This window comes from Bubalus bubalis, chromosome 2 (assembly GCF_019923935.1).
Source record: "Bubalus bubalis isolate 160015118507 breed Murrah chromosome 2, NDDB_SH_1, whole genome shotgun sequence".
Classification (NCBI taxonomy): Eukaryota; Metazoa; Chordata; class Mammalia; order Artiodactyla; family Bovidae; genus Bubalus; species Bubalus bubalis.
Genome location: NC_059158.1, coordinates 155,404,551 through 155,417,839, shown reverse-complemented (window position 1 = coordinate 155,417,839; position 13,289 = coordinate 155,404,551). Strand labels below are relative to the sequence as shown.

The 13,289-nt window shown below is 38.7% G+C and overlaps 1 protein-coding gene across 2 annotated transcripts in view; it reads left to right on the top strand.

The window, feature by feature from the left end:
* Window positions 1-13,289, top strand: part of ABCA12 (ATP binding cassette subfamily A member 12) — a 201,947-nt gene that overhangs the window by 53,539 nt on the left and 135,119 nt on the right. For both annotated transcript variants that reach the window (XM_025278206.3, XM_025278205.3), the window contains exon 3: window positions 11,572-11,725. In XM_025278206.3, coding sequence (XP_025133991.3) covers window positions 11,572-11,725 — 154 coding nt within the window. The remainder of the gene's footprint in view (window positions 1-11,571; window positions 11,726-13,289) is intronic.

Genomic DNA, 13,289 nt, shown 5'->3' with positions numbered 1-13,289 from the left:
TTTATAGGAGATTCTTCTACTTGTAATAGTTATGATGGATAGGTACCCAGATTTATTTTTCCTGCATAAGTGAGGAAATGACTCATGGTAGAGGTCATAGTGATTTACTTAGTAAATCACTTGCAAAGCTAGGATTAAAAAGGATAATTTTAAACTCTTGTTCCTGTCCTGTACTTCACTCACAAGAGTAATTCCTAAAAGTTAACTCAGAACTTAACCCAGTTAATCAGATAAGCAAAGATTTGGGGGAAAGTTTGCAGGGGATATGTTTCTATCTAACACCAAACAGCTTTACGCTATTTTTATTGCCTTAATCAGCATTTTGTATACCAGGACTATGATGATGGTGGCCCAACTTGGAAATGACCTCTGTTACTAGGTGGTAAAGGGAGCTCAGTTCCTCAGTTTCTCCCTAGTCTTTGCCGCTTAGTGGCAGACACTCTCAGGGGTTCTCAGTCACTCACCATTAAGGATGGGTTACTGGATGGTTAGTCACTTTCAAAGATGCTCCTGTGCTGGGTGGGAGCAAATGCACCAGAACCTGCTGAAGTATAGCTCTTGATGCCTGAGCATTAGTATTTCTCTCAATATAGGGAAAGCTGTACCTCTCCCAAAGCATTTGTTTATTTTTATTAATACTGTGAACTGGCTAAATGATCATTTCTTTCAGTTCCTTAGGACATTCAGGCTCAAATTTGTGGTCCATCTCTAAAAATATACAGACCTTTGGCACCTATTATGTGCTGATTCTGTTTTTTCTTAATCTTTGTTTGTTCTCATTCAGATTTCCTCATTACCTTATTTTTTTCCATTAGAGAGTGTGTACTTTTAAAAGCCTCCCTAAATCCTTCTGGTAAGAAATTTCCTTCTCCAAACAGTGGCTTGGGTTTTGCTGAAGGACTCCCACATTTGTAATGCACAGTTGTAATGGACTCCCACAAATAAATACTAGGGTGTTTGCTGAATTGCTCTATCTAAGCTAGCTTGGTGAAGGGAATTTTAGTACAGTGAGACTCAAAGCCAATACATTTCATTATATAAAAATTACACTCCTGGAAGTGGCGGGTGGGGGTTAGAGGGAAATCTTTCCAGTTCCAGGTCACTTTTCAGTTGGGAGTTTGTGAAAAAATGGGTTAAGACACTGTTTCCCCATGGAACATTAGTTCACAGGATAGGAACCAGTGCTACCTTAGGAAACAAGAAAAAGAAAGGAAATACATTCTTTTTCCTAAACTCATTTGGTCCCAGAGTTGATGGAAATCCTGATGCTCCCTTTCTTCCTACTCCCCCAATCCCAAACATCACATGGAGAGAGGAATCAGTTCCTCAGTTCATTCTTCCAGTGCAGGCTTTGTGGGTTAACTACCCAGGTACCTGGCTGATATGCAGTGTAGTTAACAATTAGCACAGTCAGAACTCCTGAACAAGTCAGAGCAGATGTGGTGGCCCTGGGAGAAATATCACTCTTCTGGAGTACCCCCTCTTTTTGCTAAATTTTAGCTGATATTGCTGGATCTGTGTGGGAGGGGAGCTTATCTTAGGGGAGAGGCTGCTACTGATGTGGCTCAGCACAGTGGCTCTCAGCCTACGTCTCTATCAGGTCTTTTTGATATGCCCAATCCACACAGTCATACCAATGTATACCCAGCTTCATATCAGCCTTGCCCCAGAGGCCAGAAGGCTCTCTCCTGGTCAACCACATCCAGAGAAAATTAAGAAATTAAGCTTAATAGGAAGAATGTTCTGCAATGAAGTGAGGAGTCAGGATTAATTTTTTTTCCTTTTAACTTTAACTTAGAAACAAAACTGTTGGCAAGATTCTGTTTGTGAATGGCCATGGCAGGGAGATTTTAAAAATGCAATTGTGAGTCCCTCTGCATAAAAGACAGATTTCAGAAAGGCAAAATACGGGTTATGGTAGGCCATCTAACAGGACAAACAGACCCCACTCACCCAAGATGAATTGTAGAATTCAACATTCTTTGCCAAGTGGGAATACTTTTTAATAGTATTATGGAGATTCTTACTTTTAAATTTCTCCAGAGTCAGTCCATATGGGAGTTTATTATCTAGCATATATGTGTTCCTGTTGTGTGTCCTAGCCTTGAATCAAATCATTTTGTTTATGATTTGAAAAGACCATGTCTTTTGGAAGCCATCACCCAGAAGGGTCCCCTTAATATGCAGAAAGGAGGGCTCCTCATTCTGTTCCAGAAACTTAGTAATGTGGGTTATAGAACCCTTTTGGCTGAACATCAACTTGAGTTGACTGAACATCAACTCAAGTGTGTACTTTGAGGACTGAAGAGATAACATCCAAAGAGACTGCAATATCCCTAGTCCAAACTGCCTCACCCTGTTATCTTAAAAAATAATAATAGTAATAAGCCAAAGATACAAAGCAGGCAGGAATCATTCCCCACTTCTTCTCATGCCTGCAACTGCATAGCCAGAGCCCCACATTGTCTCCACAGGGACATTTTTTGCATCTTTCAAAATCCATTGACTGTGGTTCTTAGAAGGAGCTCCAGGGAGAGTGGGAGATGTGGGAAGGATCCCAGCATGCAGAATGCCATCTCAGTCACCCAAATCTGTTCTTTTCTCAATAACTCTAGCCAGTTTGTTGTTGTTGTTCAGTTGCCAAGTCGTGTCTAACTCTTTGTGACTCCATGGATTGCAGCACACCAGACCTCCCTGTCACTCATCATCTCCTGGAGTTTGCCCAAGTTCATGTCCATTAAATTGGTGATTCAGCTCAATTGATTGGCCATCCAACCGTCTCATCCTCTGCTACCCTCTTCTCCTTCTGTGTTCAATCTTTCCCAGCATCAGGGTCTTTTCCAATGAGTTGGCTATTTGCATCAGGTGGCCAAAGTATTTGAGCCCTAGCCATTAGACATATACAGATGCCAACCTTTTGTGTATAGGACCTCCTTATCCACCACTTTAAGGATTAGGCATTGTGCCTCAGCCCTCACTGCCAGGGACAGTCTACATTTGCCAACGGATTTGAACTTGGGAAAGCACTTATGAAGCAAGACTTGTCTGGGGAGAATTAGGAAGGATGTGTCATGACACCACACCCACAGAGCATGCAGTAATTGAAGCACTACACCAGTTGATACAGGTACACATTATGAATTACTAGGGGAAGAAACATGGCATGCAATCCTCTTATCCACCCATTGGTTCACAGCACAGAGATGAGAGACCAGGCAGAACAGCAGAGCCCTAGTCACTGTGTGTGAATTAGACAAATGTTGCAATAACAGTAAGCATTGGTAACTCATGATTCTGTGTGGCCTTTCCTTCCTCAGCGTTCATAGGACTTTACACAAGCTGTATCCAATTAATCTCACTTGTGCCCCATGAGGTGGCAAGGCCCATTATCCTCAATTTGGTGGATGTGAAAATAGAGACATAGATTAATTTACCCTGGGAATTCAATGAATCAACAGAGGTGGTACCTGTTCTTCAAAGTTTCAGTCTGTTCATTCCAAGATGTACCGAAACTTAACTGAACAAAATATTTTTTTCATTATTGTCCTATGTCATATAGTTCTAGATCCATCCCTGGCCTCTTGTTTTTCATGTGACCTTGAGTAAAATTGTTTGGTCTCTCTGAGGTTATCTGTGAAATGGGTGTACACTTGCCTTACCTGTCGTATAGAGCTGTCATGGGGTTCACATGAAATGCTGCTGCTGCTAAGTCGCTTCAGTCGTGTCCAACTCTGTGCGACCCCATAGACGGCAGCCCACCAGACTCCCCCGTCCCTGGGATTCTCCAGGCAAGAACACTGGAGTGGGTTGCCATTTCCTTCTCCAATGCATGCAAGTGAAAAGTGAAAGTGAAGTCGCTCAGTCGTGTCCGACCCTCAGCGACCCCATGGACTGCAGCCTTGCAGGCTCCCCCGTCCATGGGATTTTCCAGGCAAGAGTACTGGAGTGGGGTGCCATTACATGAAATGATAGCTGTTTAATTCTGTCAAAATGTGAATCTTTTTTTTAAACCAATATTTTACTATGTATTTTCAATTATATTTTATTCACAGTATTTCTGACATTTCAGGAAAACAAATGGCTTCTATATGCAGTTTATATACTAAAACCATGATGAGCTTTGAAATCAGACACTAATTTGCTTTCTTTCTAACACACAAACACACTCATACACAAATACAAATAACCCAGAGTTACATTTTAAAATGTTTAAATGAAAGAAAATTTAATAGAAGAATGAACCTTACTTAGCACCTCCTCAGTGCCAGCCACACAGTATCTGTTCAGTAAACATTTATTTAATAGATGATGGATGAATTCACTTTGTGGATAATAAACTGAGCAGTTGGTGTTAGAGATGTCAATGTGTACTAGCTAGATTTCTGTAGAAACCAAGAACTAAAGGGCCTGTAACAATAAATGTTATTGATTTCATTAATCAATATCAGCCTATCTACTTTTATAAGATACATGAATATAAGGCAATATTATCCTTTGTACTTATCCACTGAGCTTACTGTTAATATATCCATTATTATCCTCTGAACTTACTATACTTGGTGATAAAATTGGAAACTTTGCCTTACAAATAACAAGGATGTATATTATGCTAAAATTCTAAATCATTCTGTCTTACTGTGACCCTCAGGGATTCATCTATTCATTGATTCATTTATTAATATAATTAATAATTGCTTACAATGTGCCAAGCATTGTGCTAAGAAATATGTTAGAACTTTTCTTTCTTTCACATAGCTTATTCTTTAGTCTTTCAAAAGGGCAGTCTTATTGAGCTGATGGCTCTGAAGATTCTCAGTCCTATCAGTATTTCACCCCAAGCTAAGGCCTCTATGGCTTCCCCGGTGGCTCAGCGGTAAAGACCTGACTGCAATGCAGGAGATGTCAGCAGACGTGGGTTCAATCCTTGGGTCAGGAAGATCCCCTGGAGGAGATGGCAATCCACTCCAGTATTCTTGCCTGGGGAATTCCATGGACAGAGGAGGCTGGTGGGCCAGAGTCGCAAAAGTCAGACACAATTGAAGTGACTTAGCATGTGTGTATGCAAGGTCTCTCTGGGCCGTGAAGGTAAAATAAATAAAAGCAGTTTTTCAGAAGGAATGAAGTCAGAAAGATCCGTTGTATTTGATTTTACCTTGTGGTGGGCAGCGGAACAGGATCAGGACAAGCTGATCCTCTAAGTGGAAAGTGTATGGGAAGGAGAACAAGGACAGTCCTGTAGTGCCTGACAATTTGAAATGTCAGGTTTTATGTAGTTCATAATTTTCAATATGTCTTTTACAATGCAATTGAGAATAAAACTTGCTCAAAAACTAGAAGAAGAAAAGGACTTACTTAAATAAATTATTACACCTTTACTTCTGAGATTCATTTTCTTTCTCATATTTGTTTAATTCATATCGGGTTATTGGATCATTTGTATGTAATGTTTCTAGAAATGTTTGTCCTATTTCGTGTGCTTGTCATGGTGTGATGTTTCACAAGGCGACTTCTCATTTGCCTGCTTAGAAGGACTGATACTTTTTCTACAAATGTGACCCTGTATCCAAAAAGTTAAGAAAAACATAACCCCTCAAATGAATAACTCCATATTTTTAAAAGCCAGGATTTTATTCCAAAATTTATCATTCACCTCTTCGCTAGGGTAAAGAACAAATTCCTTTCACCTGAAAACACAAAAAATCACCTAGGTTGGGTTCTGAACTGCTTTGAGAAAAACACAAAGAAACACAGTGGAAGTTCTCCGATTCTACCATTATTATAATATTTACAAATGTCACCAAGGCAGCCTGCAGAATGCTTTCTGAGCCTAATGATGTCAAATGGAAGCAGCTTCATTACCAAAAAGGCTGTGACATTTCTTTCTCTAAAAATACAATAAGTAGAAAATAGTACTTCTATAGATAGTGCCAGTGAGCAACAAGCTCCTGAATTTATTATGGAAGTGGGCAAAAATCCTTCTGTAGTGGTGAAAAAGAAAAAAAAGGAATAAGAGAAGATGTTAGGAAAAATGCATTTGTGGCTATATCAGTGATAAAGAGATAGAGGGCTGGGTGAGAGAAAGGGCAGTAGCAGGAGGAGGAGAGAAAAGAAGACATGGAAACAAGAAGGCGGTGTGTGGAAAGGAAAGACAGAAGACTGAGAAATAGAGAAAAGGGAATAGTAAATAGATTAGTTGAGATAAGGGAAGAGGAAAAGAAGGAGTGAGGATGAGTGCAAGCAAGAAATGAACGAGGGACTTCCCTGGTGGTCCAGTGATTAAGAATCTACCTTCTAATGCATGGGATGCAGGTTTGATCCCATTCAAAAAACTAAAATCCTGGCATCTGACCCATGGCAAATAGGTGGGGAAAAAATAGAAACAGTAACAGAGTTTATTTTCTTGGGCAACAAAATCACTGCCGATGGTGACTGCAGCCATGAAATTAAAAGACGCTTGCTCCTTGGAAGAAAAGCTATGACAAACCTAAATAGTGTATGCAAAAGTAGAGACATCACTTTGTCAACAAATGCCCATATAGTCAAAGCTATGGGGTTTCCAGTGTCATGTATGGATGTGAGAGTTGGACCATAAAGAAGGCTGAGCACTGAAGAATTGATGCCTTTGAACTGTGGTGCCAGAGAAGACTTTGAGAGTCCCTTGGACTGCAAGGAGATCAAACCAGTCAACCCTAAAGGAAATCAACCCTGAATAGTCATTGGAAGGACTGATGCTGAAGCTGAAGCTAGCTCCAATACTTTGGCAACCTGATGCGGGGAGCTGACTCATTTGAAAAACCCTGATGCTGAGAAAGACTGAGGACATGAGGAGAAGGAGGTGACACAGGATGAGCTGGTTGGGTAGCATCATTGACTCAATGGACATGAGTTTAAGGAAACTCTGGAAGGTAATGAAGGACAAGGAATTCTTGCGTGCTGCAGGCAATGGGTCCTGAAGAGTCAGACACGACTGAGTGACTGAACAACAGGGAACTAGTATCCCACATGCTGCAGACAACTAAGGCCATGCATGACAACTAGAGAGTCCCTCACGAAGAGCTGATGTAGCCAAATAAATAAAATAAATAAATATTTTTTTTAAAAAAAGGAATGAATGAGGCAGGAGAGGGAGAAGGACATGTGTAAGAGGTTATCCTCCTGGGGGTTCAGCAAACTACAGTCTACGGACCAAATCCAGTCCATTGCCTTTTCTTGTAAATTAAGCTTTATTGGAATACAAGCTGGCCCATTGATGTGTATATTGTCTATGGCTGCTTTCATGCTACAATGGCAGGGCTGAGTATTTGTGATAGAGCCAGTATGGACCATAGCTTAAAATATTTACTATCTAACTCTAATGGAAAAGTTTGCAATCTAATGTTCAGTTCAGTTCAGTCACTCAGTCATGTCTGACTCTTTGAGACCCCCATGGACTGCAGCAGGCCAGGCCTCCCTGTCCATCACCAACTCCCAGAGCTTGCTCAAGCTCATGTCCATCAAGCCGGTGAAGCCATCTAACCATCTCATCCTCTGTCATCCTGTTCTCCTCCTGCCTTCAATCTTTCCCAGCATCAGGGTCTTTTCAAATGAGTCAGCTCTTCGCATTAGGTGGTCAAATTATAGGAGTGTCAGCTTCAGCATCAGTCCTTACAGTGAATATTCAGGATTGATTTCCTTTAGGATGAACTGGTTGGATCTCCTTGCAGTCTAAGGGACTTGCAAGAGTCTTCTCTAACACCACAGTTCAAAAGCATCAATTCTTCTGCACTCAGCTTTCTTTATAGTCCAACTCTCACATCCATACATGACTACAGGAAAAACCATAGCTTTGACTAGATAGACCTTTGTCAGCAAAGTAATATCTCTGCTTTTTAATATGCTATCTAGATTGATCATAACTTTTCTTCCAAGGAACAAGCGTCTTTTGATTTCATGGCTGCAGTCACCATCTGCAGTGGTTTTGGAGCCCAAGAAAATAAAGCCTGTCAGTAATCTAATCTTACTGTTCTTAAACTTTAGTGTGCATCAGAATTGCCTGGAGGGCTTGTTAAAATAAAGATTGCTGAACCCCATCCCCATAGGTTTTGGTTAAGTAGATCTGAGGTAGGATCTCAAATTTTCCTTTCTAATAAGTTTCCAGGTGATGCTGGTTCTGTTGGGCCAGGGCTTGCACTTTGACAACTACTGCTTTTATTTGTACATAATGTCACACATCAATATTGTCCTGAATAAGGATGTTTGTGCAGCAAGGGAAAGGAAAACCAAACTTGATCCTCTTTCTAGATGAACATAGATGTACAGATGGATATCATAATTCTTTACAGAGTATCTTTTAAAAAATTTTTAAACTGGATTTTTTTATAATGCCTATTTCATTCTTAAAACAATGACAACTAAATTTGATTTAGTTAAAAGCTTAGTTAACTGGTAGTTTACTATTAAAAATGTTTGCTTTGCATCCATTCCCTGTAATAACATTTCATGGCTACATGGGATACAATAGGTGCTTAATAAATCAGTGTTATTGTTGTTGCCACAGACGCTCTTATTTTAATGAGTATATGGTTCTTGTTAAAAGGTGATGGTAAAATACATAATTCTGGCAGTTCATGTTCTGCACAACACTGTGTTAGCTTAACTTTGTACACACGTCAGCCAGTTCCTCTTTTCCTTGAACCCATTGTAACAGGTTAAACATCAATTATCAAAAAACTGCATAATGTTGACTGTCTATACTTTTTGAACACAATAGGGTCTTGTTTCTGAAGAGATTCCTTAATGAGTTTTCCTATAAAATAGGCATATCTATTATTAATCACATCAAGGAATGTTGTAGGTTTAAATTCTTTCAAATTTTTCTTTACTAACTTACAAACTGTAATTAGTTCCAGAATAAGTAACACTGGCTGTAATGTTCCACCTCTTCCTAGATCTTCTTCCCCTGACATCTTTTCCCTTCTTTTCCTCTATTCCTCTATTCCTACAGCTGAACTGCCATTGTTTTCAGCACTAGGTCAGTCACACCATCTGCTTGATGAGTGCTTTAGGGGAGAGGGATCATCTGTAGCCCTTCTATCTGCCTTCCATTCTGATGACTCCCTGCACATGCTTGAGATGGACTAGGAATAACCCCATACCCTGAATGAGCGGTTCCGGGTGGGATCTGTGTAACGGGGTGACTTACCATTCATGGTGAAATTCCACTGCAGAACTGTAGAGGTGTGTATGGCAGAATGTTGTGACAGAGTGATGTGAACCGCTAACAGGCAGTTTGCTGCTCTTGAGCTTATTCAGGGAATCGTGCTACGATGAAAACACTGAAGGTTCACTCCAGTTATCACTTGTTTAATATTAGGGAAGACACCGGTCTTTCTGGTATCAGAAAAAGAAGCTTCTTAGAAGGTAGTAATGAGTAGTCTGGTGGATTTCTTTCCAATTTTGTTTGAATTTTCAAAACTTTAATCCATACTGGTGTTATTGTGTTAGTTTTTCCTGTGGTTGCTGTAACAAATTACCACAAACTTTGTGACTTAGAAAAAGCACTAACTTATTAAGTTACCGTTCTAGAGTTCAGAAGTCCAGGATTTATTTAGTCTTTGTGAGTTAAAGGTGTTGGCAGGGCTGCATTCTTTCTGGAGGCTCTAGGAGGATCTGTTTTCTGGCTTCTAGAGGGAGAAGGCAATGGCACCCCACTCCAGTACTCTTGCCTGGAAAATCCCATGGACGGAGGAGCCTGGTAGGCTGTGGTCCATCGGGTCGTGAAAAGTCGGACACGACTGAGCAACTTCATTTTCACTTTTCACTTTCACTTTTCACTTTCATGCATTGGAGAAGGAAATGGCAACCCACTCCAGTATTCTTGGCCTGGAGACTCCCAGGCACGGGGGAGCATGGTGGCCTGCTGTCTATGGGGTCACACAGAGTCGGACATGACTGAAGAGACTTAGCAGCAGCAGCAGAGGTTGCCCACTTTCCTTGGCTTTTGGCTCTTTCCTCCACGTTCAAAGTCTACAGTATTGCATCTTTCAGTCTCTCCATTTTGTTTCCTCTTATTTTCTGGCCAATTTTCCTACTACCTCTTCCTTTTCATTTTCAATTTTTAAAAAAAATATCTGTATTTAAGTTACTTAAATTTCTACTTATTATTCTTTCTATTAATAATGCATACTTAGCCTCATTGCTCTTACTATTTTTTCTTTTTTAAAAAAAATTCTTTATGTTTATAATGAAAACATCTGTACTGCCACTCATTTTAATAGGTTCATGAGAACTTAAGGTTTCACTTTTCAGTCTTTGGTCAAAATTATCCTCATGGTTTCTAAAGCTTTTTTGAAAATTCATTTTTTTCTTTTGTAGAGCCACTTAATTTATTTATTATGCTTTATAACTTACATATACATTGGACATATTTTATATATATCAAGTGGTATATAATAAAAATATTTAAAGATTTCCTTACAAATTTTTGGTGATTTGTTCAGCTGATCAATACTAGTTTTGTGACCTCTTTACAATCAGCAGGTCATATTATTAGCAGGAAGCCAGTGTTTTAGTACCTAACCTAATTTTGTGAAAAGATTTGTAATTCACAGCTTGCGTGTGGCTTAACTCGTGTATGCTATCATCATATTTTATAAAGCAAATGTTAAAGGTTATAAAACCGGTTAACTGCTACAATAATTGTGTCTTTAATATTAGGGACTATCTGCATATTCATTCATATCATTATTATTGGTTTTTAAATAGGAAGAAAATATTGTGTGTATAGGATAATTTTAAATTTTGAGGACATCAAAAATATTTCCTGCATCTGGAAGATTGGCTTCATTTATAATGCCTTTGATTACAAAAGAAGATATGTATATTGTAGGAAAAAATAGTTAATATATAATCAAATGAAAGTAAACAAGGTCATGTGAAATATACCACTAAGGAAAAAAAATTCCTCCAATTCAAAAGAAATGATACAAATGAACTTATTTATAAAATAAAAACCAACTCACAGACTTAGAGAATGAACTTTTTATTTTTATTATTAAAACTTATTTATTGTTTATTTGACCTTGCCACCTGGCATGTAGGAATCTTATTTTCCTGACCAAGGATCAAACCCACTTCCCTTGTAGTGGAAGCACAGAGTCTTAATCACTGGACTGCCAGGGAAGCCCTGCTCCAGATTTTTTAATATACCACATATATTTATATATTTTTGAAAAAATTATGGCTATTCTGGTCATACTGTTTTCTGATCTACTCTTTTAAATTAGCAATGTATTATAAATATCTATATTACTTGACATTTTTATTGGTTGCATTGTATTTTATTATATGGATAATATAATATGGATTTATTGTTAACACTCCAGCAAACATTCTTGCAGCTAGTTCTTTAGAATAAATCCCAGGAAGAGAAATTTGTGGGGCAACAAGCATTTTAAAGTCTTTTGATCCATGGGGGACCCAAACAGTCATAATCCAGAAGATAATTTCACAGAATGGTTACTGCACCTCTTTCCCGTCCCAAGGAAACATCATAGTGATTTAATAACTGTTTGCTTTTTTTTTGACTTTCAGGTTACCTTGCACCTCGAAACCTTCCTAGTACTGGATTCTTCCCGTTCCTGCAAACCCTACTCTGTGACACAGACTCTAAATGCAAAGACACACCCTATGGGCCACAAGACCTGCTTCGTAGGAAAGGAATTAACGGAGCACTATTTAAAGACAGGTAGGGGCATCTCCCAAGTGTATTTAGTTGCTTTGAGAGATCAAGTCTTGTTTCCTTATGAAATATATGGGAAGCCATCCTAGGTTAGATATACAATTTTATTTTCTATATCTACAAATGTGATGATCTAAATATGAAAGAACAAAGTGGTTGCAAACTGGAATTACCATGTTTATGTGGAATTAGGTATAATCCACTTTGGATGAATTACTCAGTTTTTGCTTATGCTCCCTTGAGGGATAAGAGAGGGAAAGACAAATTGGGAGACTGGAACAAACATATACACACTACTATATATAAAATAGATAGCTATAAGAACCTGCTGTATAGAACAGGGAACTCTACTCAATACTCTGTAATGGCCTATATGGGAAAAGAGTCTTTGAAAAAGGTGATTACATGTATATACATCTGTACACCTTTGCTGTACACCTGAAACTAACACAGGATTATAAATCAACTATGGTGGTAGTTTAGCTGCTAAGTTGTGTCCAACTCTGGTGACCCCATGGACCATAAGCCTGTTAGGCTCCTCTGTCCATGGAATTTTCCAGGCAAGAATACTGGAGTGGGTTGCCATTTCCTTCTTCAAGGGATCTTCTGGACCCATGGATCCAACCCAGGTCTCCTGCATCACAGACTGATTCTTTACCAACTGAGCTACTAGAGAAGCCCCCAAAAATTGACTATAAGAAAAATCAACTATACTCTAATTGAAAAAAAATACTGGATAGTCAAGGCAGTCATTCTTAACTTCCCTCAGGGATTCTCTATCCTACTTCAAATTGTCAGTGGCATTGCCCTAAGACTCGATCACAAACATAAGATATAGGACAAGGTCAGGGATATTATCTTCTATGTGGTACTGCTAGATATAACAGAAACCAGGAAATGCAAATAAGGAAATAGGGATCTAGAAATCAACGTAATAAAGTTGGAAGTATACTTAATTGAAGAACCACCTTTAAATGAGGTTAATGTGTCCTATTTTATGGTATGAGAAGCTGAAGAATAAAGATAGGGAATCTAGACCATTTGCAACCTCAGTTTTCCATCCTGAGATTTTAAATCTAGTAGGAGTCAAGAGCCTAACCATTTGTAGAAATAATAACATTGTAATCTGAATCAACCATGAGATTATTTTGGTAGAGAATTTTTTGTGTGTTTCTCAAGAAAAGATGATATTTATCTGTAATCAGAGATATTTTGTCCCTCAAATTTTCATTTAAATTCATTGGCATGTAGCACCATTTCTCCTTCAATATTATCATCATGATTTTGATTATCAGTTAGTATGGGTAATACTTTGAGAGAGTAAGTAACTGCAAGCTATTTAACATAAAATATCAACATGTTAAGAATTATCTTTGGAAATGATTTGAGATACAATGTAATTGTTGGATTGCTAGTTCACACTGGTTTTTATTGTGTCAATAAGTAATTTAGTCTTTATGCATAAAGTGCTCTGATGTTCACTGATTTATTTATCAATATATTCAAGAAATAGTGGCTGAGAAATTTCTGTGTGCCAGGCATCATTCTAGGCACTGTAACACAGAGATGA